Source organism: Artemia sp. Qi Xiang Cuo, chromosome 7, assembly GCF_049724085.1.
Source record: "Artemia sp. Qi Xiang Cuo chromosome 7, ASM4972408v1, whole genome shotgun sequence".
NCBI classification, from domain to species: Eukaryota; Metazoa; Arthropoda; class Branchiopoda; order Anostraca; family Artemiidae; genus Artemia; species Artemia sp. Qi Xiang Cuo.
Window position 1 is genome coordinate 9,558,026 of NC_142800.1, and position 15,159 is coordinate 9,573,184.

The 15,159-nt window shown below is 34.5% G+C and overlaps 1 protein-coding gene across 2 annotated transcripts in view; it reads left to right on the top strand.

Moving 5' to 3' along the window:
• PolA2 (DNA polymerase alpha subunit B) overlaps positions 1-15,159 on the top strand; it is a 77,404-nt gene that overhangs the window by 41,107 nt on the left and 21,138 nt on the right. The window contains exon 3 of one of the 2 annotated variants that reach the window (XM_089092003.1): positions 7,591-7,676. The exons of the other annotated variant lie outside the window; for it this stretch is intronic. Within the exon in view, the coding sequence (XP_088948129.1) occupies positions 7,591-7,676 (86 nt within the window). The remainder of the gene's footprint in view (positions 1-7,590; positions 7,677-15,159) is intronic. 2 annotated transcript variants of the gene reach the window in all.

The window sequence follows — 15,159 nt, forward strand, 5'->3', positions numbered from 1 at the left end:
ATTTAATTTTCGAACCTTTCAACTACTTTGAACAAAATGGCTATCTCAAAATTTTGATTGGATGTGTTTTGATAAATGGTGGATGTAAAAGGGGTGTTAGTTGCCTTCCAATCACTTTATATTAAAAAAGACACTAGCCATTTCAATTTCCAATCAAATAGACCCTTTTTGAAGTTTCTACGACAACGATTTCTATAAAAACCTCATATGCCCCCTGGGAATAACTTACAACCTTTGCCCTCAGGGCTGTGGGGGGGGTATCATCATCAAGAACCTAATTTTTCAGAACTTTCAACTACGTTGAACGAAATGGTTATCTCAAAATTTTGATTGGATGTTTGGGGAAAAGCTGGACATTAAAGGGGGGTTAGTTGCCTTCCAATCACTTTCGACTATTAAAAAGGGCACTAGCCCTTTGAATTTCCTATCGAATGAGCCTTTTTTGAAGTTTCTACGACACGCTTTCTATCAAAACCTTATATGCCCCCAGGGCATAATTTATAACCCTTGCCCTGAGGGCTGTGCGGAAATATCCTCAAAAACATAATTTCTATCTGGAAATCGACTACGCTGAACAAATGGCTATCTCAAAATTTCGATTGGATGTGTTTGGGGAAATGGTGGGCATGGAAGTGGTGTTAGTTGCCTTCCAATCACTTTCGACTATTAAAGAGGGCACAAGCCACTCTAATTTCCAATCGAATGAACCCTTTTTGAAGTTTCTACGACAACTCCTTCGATACGAAGTGCCCTGGTCTATAAAAAAAACAACAAAACATTGTGCAAACATCGTTCTTTACTTAGGCAGCGCTCGCTGCCTATGATTAGCTATGGATTGATGGCAATTTGTTTTTAATACGATTTTAATGCATATATATATATATATATATATATATATATATATATATATATATATATATATATATATATATATATATATATATATATATATATATAATGAGAGAAATTTTTTCCCCATCATAAGCCATCGCCAACTTTGGTCGAATGTATTCCTTGAAAAGTAGCTTCTCGTTAGACATCTCCCAACCTTTTCAAAGATTTCCGTTCTTTTAAATCATCGTTGTTCTAAGATCTTACAGCCCACTGATGTTATCAAAAATTGTGAAGGATACCATCTATTTGCCACATAGAACAATGATGAGAGAGCTTTGATGATATACTCATCATTATTCTTAGACCGCTGATCAGAGCAGAATGATTAAAGACGTTTACAAAAAAATCGCTATAAGCTTTAAGATCTTAGTGCTAAGATTTCACTTTTAAGCGTTCTTTGTCAAAAGATGTAAGATCTTAGCACGGAGATGAGTAAAAGAACGGCCCTATTGATAGGAAACAAATATGACTGATCAGTCCCATAAGGACTGATCATATGAGTGATGTGAATTAATTTCAAATGACTTTAAAGTTAAAGTTTACGAGAGAATAGGTTTGAAAACTAATTTTATGGAAAATAAGTTGCTTTAGCTAGGAATAAATGAGGATAAAGAGCCATGTTCGTTGCAATTAAGTTTCCAACAGGGTGTTCAAGTGATGCTTGGGGCTTCAATTTATTTTTTACCAAGATTTAGATAAGAAAGTTTATCATTTTCGAATTTGATGTGTTTTATTAAACATCAAATTAAATATGAAGAGGTTCATGTGAGGTAACGGGAAATCCACTAAGAGAAAGCTTTTAGTCGGGCAGTTTTTCACAGTTGAAAAGGTTTGAAAGAATAGGAAGGTAAGTCTGTGAATCAAGATTAGAATAATGGAAGTCACCGTAATGATAATGGTCAGGAGTGGCTCTGACAAGTGGGTGATATTGAAGCGGTGGACGATATATACTATATATTTTCTAAAGGGGTTTTTCACGGATGCTTTGCGCTAGTCGTTTGAATAACTTCATAAGCTCCTTTGATGATTAAAGAATATGGATTGACTCTCAACCCCTCAATTGAATATCATCAGATTTTACCACCCACCCACCCCACTAGAGTGAGGCCTTTAGTCTTCCCCCCAGTATCATTTCTACTTGTTTTGTTGTCGAAAATCCTTGGAGTTGTGCTTTCGTCTGATTGTAAGTTTACCGAGTACGTTGATAAGCTAGTAAAACCCGGCAACGCTTCAATCTCTGGCTGCAATGTGCGCAGCAAGAGCTAGTGAAATTCTCTTCTTGCAATGCGCTGATTTAAGTGCAAAAGTGGCAGTGTCACTCAGGGTTACCACCCCGTGTGATTTATCACTATTTCTAGTGACTTTTTATATTGCCTAAAGAAAAGAAATAACTAATCGGCCAAAAAAAATTACTAAAATCTAGTAAATTTTTTGTTAATGGATGGCAAACCTTGTGTCACTGCCTATCTAACTTAAACCGCATTTCGGATACGCTGCGCTTGTTTGGGGGCCATTCGTCCAGAATACCGGAAACAGTAATAAATTATGTCCAAACACTGGAAAATCTGAGGCTTGAATCATTACGAGATAGGTTTGACCATTTTATAGTTTCTTGGGAAAACGTTGCTTGCCTCACATCAGTTCCGCCACATCTTACCGCCCGATGCTACGTTGAATGCCCGAACTTGGTCAGAGCTGAAATTTGACCCCGTGAGTTCAAGATCAGTGGTTATCAAAACTCGTTATTAACTGAATAATAAGTTGCAGCAAAGACTAAGTACCCTTGTTGTATTAGTGGATCCCAACCTCTTGGGGCCATGCCCCATCTAGGTGTTTATAAAAGAGAAGGCTGTTTTAAAATCAGTCTTTTTTCCTACCAACCTATCAAGTGTGGTCAATCAAAAAGCTTTATGTTACACAACACAAGTTCTACGGGAAATAATAAAAAAAAACAACTTAGAATGAGGCTCGTTATTTTTTTAGTTATTAGGGTTCAGTTGTTTAAGGAATGTTGTTTGAACATATAAGATGCGATAAAAATGATTCCAATGTTAAAAGCTTCGTTTCTAATCTATTTTTGTGAGGGAGGAAAGGGAACATAACGAATTTTGAAAACAAACCTTAACTTTAAGGTTTCAAGAACCAAAAAGAGAAAGCTTAAACTTAACAACTTTCTGGCATGAGGGCCAATGGTTTGCGCAACGCTACACAGGTACCAACCTTCTACCTCTGCCCTTAACCGAAAGCACTGCGTGGATTGGGAAAGATCATCCAACGAGAATGGGGAAAACGAAGTAGCACCAATTGATGTACCCTGCTAAGCTTGAGGGAGGGAAGGCTGTAAAGTTTAAGTTCTAGAAAAAATGACAGATCTGTGTTGCAAATTGTTTCCGCCGTCCAAATTTTTACTAGCAATTTACTGGAAACATACTTGTTAACCAACACAAACTTATTACTAATAACTCTTTGAAACATGTTTATTGGGTTAGAATGTAAAAAATGGGGCTTTCAAATGCTAAAATGAAAAATTAGGTACGTGCTATAACGACCACACTCAAGAAGTGAAGTTAGGTTAATCATAATGAAATATACCAGAATATAATCAAAATATAATACTTTAGTAACAAAATTATGGAAACTAAAACTGATGTATGGATTGCAGGCCGCCCAGAACGCATTATAATAAATACCTAACCTAAACACATTAAATATTTAATTAAAATATTCCTGGATAGTACTTTATTTCGCTCAAGCTAAGCTGATTATCTCCGACTGGACACAGAAATGTGATTCCATCAAACAGTTCGTGGTAAGGAACTGTAAGTAAGGAGCGACCCGGCTCAATAGTAAGCAAAACTCTAAAATCCGGAATTCTGATGCCAATTGATACATCAATAGAATCAGATTTTTATGCTGATTTCAAATATATGTTTCATTAAGTTCAGTTTTACTCATCAAAAGTTACGCGCCTGAGAAAATTTGCCTTATTTTCGAAAAAGGGGGAAAACAACCCCTAAAAGTCATAGAACTTTAAGGAAAATCACACTATAAAATTCAGCGTAACAGAGAACCCTACCATAGAAGTTTCCAGGTCCTATCTGCAAAAATGTGGAATTTTGCATTTTTTGCCAGAAGAAAGATCAGGGATGCGTGTTTATTTATTTATTATTTTTTTCCAGGGGTGATCGTATCGAACCAGTGGTACTAGAATATCGTTAAGAGGGCTCACCTGAACGGAAATTAAAAGTTCTAGTGTCCTTTTTAAGTGACACAAAAAATTGGAGGGCAGCTTGGCCCCTTCCCATGCTCATTTTTTCCCGAAGTAACCCAATCAAAATTTTGAGATAGTCATTTTGTTCAGAATTATCAATAACCTAATTACTATGTCTTTGAGTCTGACTAAATCCTCCAGAGGTCCCGGGGGAACGATTGTACGTTATGAACTTTGCCCACTTTTTACATATGACACTGGTTATCGTGAATCATAGAAAGGTTTTCAGGAGGGATTTTTTTCTGGTTGGGGGGAGGATCTTTCCAAGGAGGATGTTTCCGTGGAGGAAGGGACATTTCTATGAAGGGGGCACCGAATTTCCAGCATTATTTAAAAAACGATCAGAAATTAAATTAAAAAAACAAGTTTTTTCAACTGAAAGTAAGGAACAACATTAAAACTTAAAAGAAACAGAAATTATTACGTATATGAGGGGGTTCGCCCCCTTGTCAACACCTCGCCCTTTACGCTAAAGTTTTTTTTTAGTACTTTCCAAAGAGCTATCTATTTTAATTCACCGGCCTTTGTGATTCAGGGGTTTGTGATTCGAACAAAATTCGAACTTCAGCGTAAACAGCGAGGTATTGACTACGGGTAAACTCCCTTAATATACGTAATAAAAACATACAAATATAGAAGTTCGTTACGTAAGTTCATTCGTAAGTTACGTCAGAACAAAATTTCGAGAAAGCCATAAAATTAATATGCAAATTTCATTCGAATTATTCATGTACGGCGAGCCAAAATCAACGCTGCATCGATTCAAAAACGTTCAGAAATTAACTAAAAAACACAAGTTTCTTTAACTGAAAATAAGGCGCGACATTAAAACTTAAAACTAACAGAAATTATTCCATATATGAAAGGGGCTGTCCCCTCCTCAACGCCTCGCTCTTTACGCAAAGTTTTTTATTGTTTTAAAAAATAGAGTTGTGAGAAAGAATCTAACTTTAGCGTAAAGAGCGAGGCGTTGAGGAGGGGACAGCCCCTTTCATATACGGAATAATTTCTGTTCGTTTTAAGTTTTAATGTCGCTCCTTACTTTCAGTTAAAAACTTGTTTTTTTATTTACAGGTCAAGAACAAAGTGCAGTCGCTGTGACACACAAGTACCGAAAAATGATATAAAAACTAAATTGCAAACTTAAAGTATAAAGTGCAATGCAAACTGTAAAACAAAAACCGTCCACGGTTTTTACTTACACGTAAAATTATGAAAAAAGACGACGAAATATATAAGTTCAATTTTGATTTTTAGTTCTTTTTAATGTACCTTTCACACAGTTTACTCCAATAATGTTTCAAAGTGTAACAAGATTTTACTAATAATTTTGTTAGCTTGCAGAATTAATTGCTACTTTTACAAGCAATTTCTTTGTTAGGGCATCAGAAACAGGCTTAAATGACCTGAAGCTATTTTGTTAGTCGCTAATTTAGAGCAACTCTGTTCCTAGGCTATAAACATGGCGAGTACCGTAATTTTCCCCTGGTCAAGTTTTAGTACATAACATGTTGTCATTATTCAACCCTTTACATAATGCCTTTATTAAGGTTAAAGTACCAAGGACAGTGACATTAAAATTTGACTGTTTGAATAGGTTAGATGGAAACTTACACAACCATATATGTCTGTAAACTATGTAAACCATAAACCATGTGGCATGCACCATAAACCATAAAGTGCCAAGGATAGTGAAAATAAAACCTGATTGTTTGAGTTAGTTAAGTTGAAACTTACACATCCATATATGTCTGTAACTACATAAACCATAAACCATGTGGTTTACACCATAAAGTACCAAGGATAGTGAAAATAAAATCTGATTGTTTGAATTGGTTAAGTGGAAACTTACACATCCATATATTTCTGTAACTACATAAACCATGTGGTTTACACCATAAACCATAAAGCACCAAGGATATTGAAAATAAAACTGATGGTTTCAATTAGTTAAGTGCGAACTACACAACCATCTATGTGTGTAACTATATAAACCGTAAACCATGTGGTTTACACCATAAACAATAAAGTGCCAAGGATAGTAAAAATAAATATGATTGTTTGAATTGGTTAAGTGGACACTCATAGAGCCATATATGTCTACAACAATATAAACCATATGGTTCACACCGTAAACCATAAAGTACCAAGCACATTGAAAATGAAATCTGATTGTTTCGACCGGGGAAGCGGAAAATTACAGAACCATGTGTCTATAACCTAGTAAACCAAAAATAATATGGTTTACACCTTACACCTCGAAGTTCCAGAGACAAGGAAAATGAAATCTGATGGTTTGAATTGGTTAATTGGAAACTTGCACAACCATTAAAAAAAAATCGGGAAGATTTGGGAAGTCCGTTTTTAATGAAAAACTCATTCATATAGTTACACAGCTTTTAGTAGTAGCGGGTGATAAATTTAGATAAAGAGATGAAAGGTAAAAACGACGAAAAAAAGTTAAAAACACCGAGGTAGACGAAGAAGGTGTAGCTTTCCTTGAAATAGTTTAATTTTTTTTAGTACAAAAAGCTCATTTTTTTCACAGTTCTACGTAATAATACTGACGAAAACGTGGTGCTTCTCTAAAAACTTTTTAATCTGAAACGACCACAAAGAATCGCGGTTTTCAGATATGAAACCTAAGACAAAACAGGGCACAAGGGGATAAAAAATGTTTTTATTTGAATGTCCTTGGCTGTTGAACGATTGTAGATTCATGCATGGTTGTGATGTAAAAATGTACAATATGTGTAACCTAAATTTATTATGATTAGTGCTATTAAGTTAAAAGTTTTTTTTCGAGGGGTCACTCACTTTCAAAAATCGCGTACACAAGATGGTATACCACGCGTGACGGAAGTTTGCCCTGCCTGACGGAAAGTAGCACACCAAGATATAAATGAGCTGGTGAAGGATGCGCGATTTTAGTTGTTAAAGCTCTATTTTACTACTCATTCAAATGCTAAATTATGTTTTGAATTATCCCAATGAATAAGAAAAAAAAATTAGGTATCGATTAACAAGAAATAATACGTGAAAAAAAACCACACTAAATATTCTTTTCAACAGTCTTTGAAGTTTTTAAGGTTCGAATCTTGAAAATAGAATTTCTTTGAAATAACCTACCATATAGACAAGTATTGGCTAATTGAGCTATAGAAAATAACCAAGGCTGTATCCAAGGGGGAGGTACGGGGTTTGAACCTCCATCTGAAATATTTGTCTTAGTAAAAATGCATTTAAAAAATTTTTATATTTGTTTTTAAAGATTTTTTTGTACCTTCCCCCCCCCCGACCCGGCCAAAAAAAAATCAAGAATACGCTCTTGTTGCGTATAACCCAGTTTTGTTTATCGATTCAACAGACTTAGCTGAATAACGTTGAATAGACTCAATTTATTTATGTTTGGGGATTTTTTCTAGGAGGTACCGAAAACACCAGCTAATGTTGGCACCAAAAGACAAATAGACCTGGTGTCACCTGAATTACCGCAAAAGAATGTTACACCGTAAGTATGACCTATTTCAATTATTAATGCTGTTGTACAATGGCTTTTCTAAACAAATGTTTTTGGAGAGTTAAAAAAGTGAAACGTATATTTCGCGTTTTTGGTCGTTATTGAGATGAATTTAGATAAATTTATTATAGCTAAGAAAAATTAAACATCAGTTTAATGGTCATTCAATAAATAAAAACTTTTCCAATGTGGTTGCTAATCACATCCAAGAATGTGGTAAACCAACATGTCACATTTTCTACTGTGGCACAAACTATACAAGTAAGCGATTACATTAAATATAGCGTAATAATACACCGAAAGCTCGACCTAAAAAAGCAATACCCACAAGGAAAAAAATGGAGTAGAAAATATCACTTACTAAAAAGACTCCTTAGTTACTTTCTTAAACAAAGAAATATAGCCAATATTTTGTATACTCTGGTCAGGATGGTTCCAACTTCTGATCCCCTGCCACCAGAAATCACGTATACCAGAAGGTGAGTGCCAAGCGTGACCACAGTATACCAATCGTGGTGGAACTGTGGCAGTTGGAGATGGACTCCAGGTGGTGGAAAGTGGAGCACCCCTCGGTTCACCGCACGACGGCTAGAGTGTCATCTGCACTGAAACGACGGTGGGGTAGTAAGATTTGTAGAGGATCAAGTCATGAACTAGTCTTAAGTTGAAGACTAGTGGCTTTGTAAAAGTAATTTTTTTAAGTATCCAAGATACGTTAATAAATATTAACTTAATTCGTAAATTTTAATACAGTAAGCTTTATTTCTATAATGATTATTATTTATATTAGAAACTTGAACGTTGTGTGTAAAACTTAGATAGTTCACGTTTGCGTGGTCATGGGTTTCTTGGACAAGTGTAAGCTTCCAGAGCATATGGTATGTTCTATTTCTTTTGTTGCAATTTCTTTTCTTAATAAAATCAATTAAATATCTCAACTATTTCGATGAGTGAGAAACGAGAATACAATGCTTTTAGAAAAGAGAGAAACTACAGAATGAGTTGGGAGCAAATAGAATTTGCTTAATATGTCACAAAATGCTTTTTGAATAATTGTGAACAAGGGTCCCCTTGACAGCACTCTTGGTCGTGATAATGTAATTACATCAATAGAATCATATATCTATGATTCTTACGACAGTTAAAATTGTATTTTATTGGTGGAATTGGTGAAGCGGAACAGAGGCGTTTTAGAGAGGGGGCAGAGGAGCACTTGCCCCGGACGCAGAAATTTTAGGGGTGCAAAAATTCAAATAAATAAACTAACAGTTCTAAACATTTTATAAATTTTGAAACTTTATTTTTATTAAAATAAAGTAGAGGGTGCAGTTGGCAGTAAGTATAAGCAAATTAAATCAAAGACTTTTGTTTTTCCCCTATCTTCATCATCATTCCTTGAAACTAAAAGTAAGTAGACCAAATTTAATTAATTTTTAGGCAGATTTAGATTATAAAAATTTGGTTAATAAATGAAAATATAGTAAAAATTGGGCTTGTAAATTTTTGGGAGACAGGGGAAGGGGTGTGCTAATCGAGATTTTGTCCCGGGCGCAAGAGAGGCCAGAACCGCCATTGAAGCGGAAAAATACGCAACCATATACTACATCTCTACAAAAAAGAATATAAAGAAAATTAAAAACAATTTTGAATGTCTTAACGCTAACAAAAAACCTTGATAAACAGCAAAATGCTAAAAAGATATCGCACCAAACGGCTGAAGAAAGTTTAGCTCTCCTTTGAATGTGTAATTGTCTTTGAGGAAAAGTTTTGTCAAATTTAGCTAATTAGTTCTGCCTATGTGTTTTTACGGTCCAACATGAAAAAAAAAACTGACCTGGCAACTAGTACTTACTGCCCTAATAACTTAATAATTTTGAAACAACCAAACGATCTTTTGAAAACCTTGGTCTTTGGGTATAGATCCAAAATATCTCCAGGGGATAAAATATTTTTCATTTTGATCTCCTTATCACTTCATAATTAAAATATCAAATGTTTTCTTGAAAATGTTTTAAAATTAAAAGTTGGTTAAATTAGTCGGATGTTGAAACAGAGTACGTCCCCGGATCTTGTGATGTACTTTTTTTTAACTCAAATATTACTTACTAATTCATATATTATCTTGATAAAAACAATTTTTATCAATGAATCAGCAGAAAAAAAAATATGAATTTCATACCAATACCGGAAATTTGGCCTCACGCCAAATTGTATCTGTATTCGCAAATCGCGATACGAGATTGAAATCATACTAATCCACAAGAAGCCAAAATTTTGGAGATACGGCATTTAGCAAAATATTTCTGCATTTTCGAACGATCTTTGTGGCAACTCTTGTAATACTCTGTGCTGCTTAGAAATATCAGATTCGGTTTTATCGTAATCGAAACGTCAATGCTTGGATTCATATTATCCCATCCAACTAGTTTTGTTTTTCACCATCAATGATGGACGAGGAAGAAAAAATGGAACTGATACAGAAGCTGATACAATTTAAATTACAATTTATGTAATAGTTTTATGACAATTTTATTAACAGTACTACGGAGCATTCGAAAAGACCGTCCGCCGCGAAAGTTTTTTTTTTTTTAGTTCGACTGGTGGCCCGGGACGATTCAGCTCTAAGGGTGCAAAATATAGATAGCATTTTAATGCCACGCTAATAGCTGAAGGCTTGCCTAACATGGTCTATTCAAAAGAGTATGGGTAACTTATAAAAGTGGAATCTGGCGCTAGCATTGGCAAAAAAACAGCAATGCCATCTAGTGTTTGGCGACACTTGACTTTTTTCAAAGCTTTGTAATCGTTTTTCTATTAAGAGCTGAAATCAGACACTTATACTACAAATTTTTTACCAGCTATACAAATTAATTATTCTTATTATTACAGTGAAGTGTCGCCAAATGCTAGGTGGTGTTGGTCGTATTTTTGTCGACACTAGAATCAGTTTGCACTCTTGTGAGTTGTCCATATTCTGGTCTATTCTGAGACAGTTTTTCGGTACTTATCTGTTAGCCAGTACACACTCGAGAATTTAGATCTATAAAATCAGTCAATAACCGGTTTATTGCTCTTTGTATACGAAGACAATTAGCTTCAGCTCAGTGAAAACTACATTGTAGCTATATTTTAATAAATATTTAGTGGTTATTTTGGTTAGGTTAGGTTACACTTTGCATGCAGCCCCGCTATATTTACCCCCCCCCCCCCCCTTCCATCCTAATGTGCAAATATACAGGTCTAATGATAAATGTCCTATTCACAGTATAAAAATAATACAGTATGATCGTTCCCTATCTCACCCATTATAAAAACCCGGACCGAGGTGCGAGTGCTCGGGAGAACGTAAAAACATAAGCGACATCAGATCTTTTCACGGGTAGACAAGTCAGATTTCTCTTGAACGCAAAACTTGGCTTCAACGTTGGAACACTAAATTTTAAAGAAACGAATTTTAAATTTAGATGTTTCAATAGATATATGAAAATCGGTAATTAGAAGTGCAATGTTAATATTTGATGTTTTTAGGAATTTCAAGTAGGTTTTGAAGTCTCGAGTTGGTTTCAAAGGCATTTTGAGAAAGTTTCTGCCAAAATATGTGTTCCAGGGTAATTGCACTGCTGACACATACTAACATTAGTAACCCGTTAATGAAAGAATGTGTGGGAGGAGCTGTTTGTACGCACCGAGAATGCAGAGCCAGAAACCGTCTGTGGTGAACTTACTGTTAATTGCCTTTACACAGTGGTCCTATCTATCTCCCAAGCGTTTTCCGCTCTTTATCACAAATTCTATTTCGGAATTAATTGTTGAATTTTGGTACTTTCCCGAAATTCCGCCTCAAATTCTTTTTTTTTTAGCCGATACTGGTTGCAAAACGGTATCTGTTTAATGCATAGTTACGTGCTTGGTTTTCTGGATGAGTAAAGGAATTTTTGATCAATACAAAATTACGTTAGGAATTTTGCCAACTTTATAGTAGTCAGGTGCCAAATATAAAAACACTTGAAAATTATATGGTTGTAAGATAAGTTTTTATTAAGCCATTACGATTTATTGCAAGTGTTTTTATTAATTATGAAATTATTAAAATTCTAATTTTTTATTACGATTATAGCTATAATATAATATTCTAATATAATTCAGATATAGTTTAATGTAATTGATTATAAGAAAAATTTACTTCTGTATCTCGTAAGTTTTTTCAACGGACCTATGTTAGTCGAAACCCCAGGTTGCAACATGTAAACTTTTATTTGTATTAAATTTGTTTAACACACTTTTGGATCACATTCTGTTAATGTTCAGGTGTCGATTTCCTAGCAAACTAAATTTATCATTGGCATTTGAAAATCAGGTTTTGACATTTGGTAATCAAGTGTTGATAGGTGAAGTGTGTAGTACACTAATAAAGTTATATTATATGTGTATATATATATATATATATATATATATATATATATATATATATATATATATATTTATAATATACATGTTTCATAATATATATATATATTTAATATATATATATATATATATATATATATATATATATATATATATATATATATATAAAGTGCCTATTTCTGTAAACTTTGTTGTGGAACAAGCCGTTTCGTATTCAAGATTGCAGTAAAGTAGTGGTAAGTCAAAAGACGTTATATGACACTGTCAAAATTTTTATTTTTACTCCCCCTTTTAAATGCAGTCGTTCAGTATGCTTTGCCTCTATCTTGATTGCTTCTCTAGATAATAATCTAAGGGTTGTAGTTTTTCGTAGATGTGGTATATCTCCTTTGGAATTACCATACAAGGATTTTTTTTTTTTCATTTATACAAGCCACCCTATCCTTCCCATTTATCTGGATCCACCACTGAATGAACGTGTATCTCACGACAGAAAATAATAGAAAACATAGAAAAACTATTTTTTAGAGGTAGAGGGTTTTCAAAACTTTTGAGGTTAGATGGTAGAGGTTTGTTTCTTTCATAATACATCTTTTGAATTTTCATATAAGGGCTTTTCATTTAAACTAGCCACCCTGTTTTTCCCAATATTTTGGATCCTCCAGGAATGAATGGGTGACAGACAACTAGAAAACAGAGAAAATTAATTGAAAGTTTTGGAGCAACAACATTACAAATATTATTCTAGATAAGGTTTTTTTTTTTCAAAACTTGTTTTGAAAAACAAGTTTTGAACCTCTTATTCTTTTTTCAGGTGCATGTCTACTTTGAATTCGGGGCTTTTGATACCAAAATTTTGTTGTTTTTAAAGGCCGAATAAAGCCTCTTTATGCCATCAACTGTTCGTCAATAATAATTGAGAAGCCTAATTTTTTTTCTTGTTTTTTTTTCGTTTTCTCTTGTAAAACAGTTTTGTAAGTTAACAATTTTGGACTAAAGCAGCCCAGTTGCCTACTGATAATGAATAATTTGTAGGATTGAGGAAAATCTTTTGTATTGATGATGATGTCGGTAGGTTGGAATTAACAATATCTTCACTCAAACTACTGGCTCTTTGTAATCCCTAAGTCCTAATTATGTTTGGTATAAAAAAGAATTACGACGTTGAAATTTTAAAAAAGGAAATTGTTGTCTTTTAAACGCGTCCTTTTTTGGCAATGATTTCAAAATATAAGTTATGGATTCTATTTTTACTTCTCAGCAACGCCTCAAATTTTTCTTTCATGTTTTATATATATCATGACATATGTACATGAATTCAGAACAGGGGGTGAGAAGAGAAGGTGGGTTAAAAGAGACGGTAAAATAACTGTGAAAATCGTTCAGTTTTTTGGAGAGAAGCCCCATCGTGGAAGAAAGCGCGTCCTTGTACGTTCTGATTTACTGTGAACGTACTGATGGATAAAAGACTGATACATTGATCGTGAGAACTACATTAAGATCACATTTTTGAAGAGATGCCGCCTTCTGGGGGATACACTCTAATATTGTAAATACACTCTGTTGATAACATGGATGCACATAGTGTCTTTTGATTTAGTTATAAAATTTGATAGTTTATAATCTTTGCCCCGTGGGCTGTGAGGGCATGGCATCCGCAGGGGCAAAACAAATTAGACCCTGTGACTATTTTGAATAAATGGCTTTTTAGTATTTCTGTCAGTGTAAAGGAATTTCTATCATATCCAAAGTTATGATAAAACTCAATGCAACAAAATGTCTTGATGCAGTAAACATGATCTAAATTATGATTTATCTTGTGGTTTATGGTTTGAGACTAAAGACCCTCCAATTCTAGTGATTCTTTATTCGTCAATTTTTTGAAGGGCCATCCTGGGGGAAAGCATGTTCTAGTGTGTTTCTGGTTTACTGGAAACATTAATGAGAAAAAGACCGACATATTAACCATTAGGATCACATTAAGACCAAGCGTGGACTAAAAGATCGCATACTGACCAAATTTTGGAGAGAAGTCATGTTCTGTGAGAAAGCACCTAGTTCGTTTCTGATGGCAAAAAGACGGTCATATTTGCTTGCTTGTTATGTTTTTTTTTCTTATTTTCATCGCCGTAGTTTTTTATTACCACTATTGTGGATAACTGGATATTGTAATCGTGTTAACTGTAAGGCTTGCAGGTCTGAATGCTGATAGTTTTTGTTGTTGGAAGAAATATAAATTGTACTTGTCTTAAACAATTTTTGGAGCTCTCCGAAGATATTGGTAATTATCACTTGTTTTTATTTGGAGTTCTGGAAAGTTGTTATATATAATTTTGAGCCATACTAGCCGAGGGGTTAGCACGCTAGACTTGAAATCCTTTGTCCCTGAGGACTGGAATTTGAATCCTGCTGTTGCTGGTTATTTGGTTTGGAATAGGGGTCACTGGTATGATTCTGAATGCTAAGACAGAGTCGACCCAGCTCAAAATGGGTACCTGGAGAAAACAGGGAAGGGTAAACAGGAAGGGTTTGCGAAGGCAAAGGACGGCTGGCCCCAACCCCCCATTGCACTTCCTGGCTGAAGGGCCATGAAACGGAAATCAGCGCCGCGAGTAGGAACTGTTAAGGCCAGTGTCGTAGTCTTTACATCCATTCACCTTTAGTTTTTTTTAGCCATGTCATTGAAAGAAAAACAAAGGTAAAATGGGCATAAACAGTGCCTTTGTTCTGAATATTGTAATGAAGGGCAGAGACTTCAGGAAAATGCAAAATAGGTATAGCGTTGTCAAAGAAGTGGAATGCAGGTTGTAAGACAAAATAAGTTTTAGAGTTTAGTTCTAATTAAATTTAAAATTCCCTATTTAGTCGGATTAATTCAATTTTCAGGCAGTTTAACGTCTCACTGTCGATTATTTGGATTAAAAGTATGTTTGGAGGAAGTTAAGATTGATGTGTTAACCTTATTGTGTCTGAGGTTAAGGTAGCCGTCACGAACTTAATTTGTATACCAAAATCTTCAAATTTGTGTTGCTGACAATAGCGAAGTTTTGAATCAGTTTGAATCAGG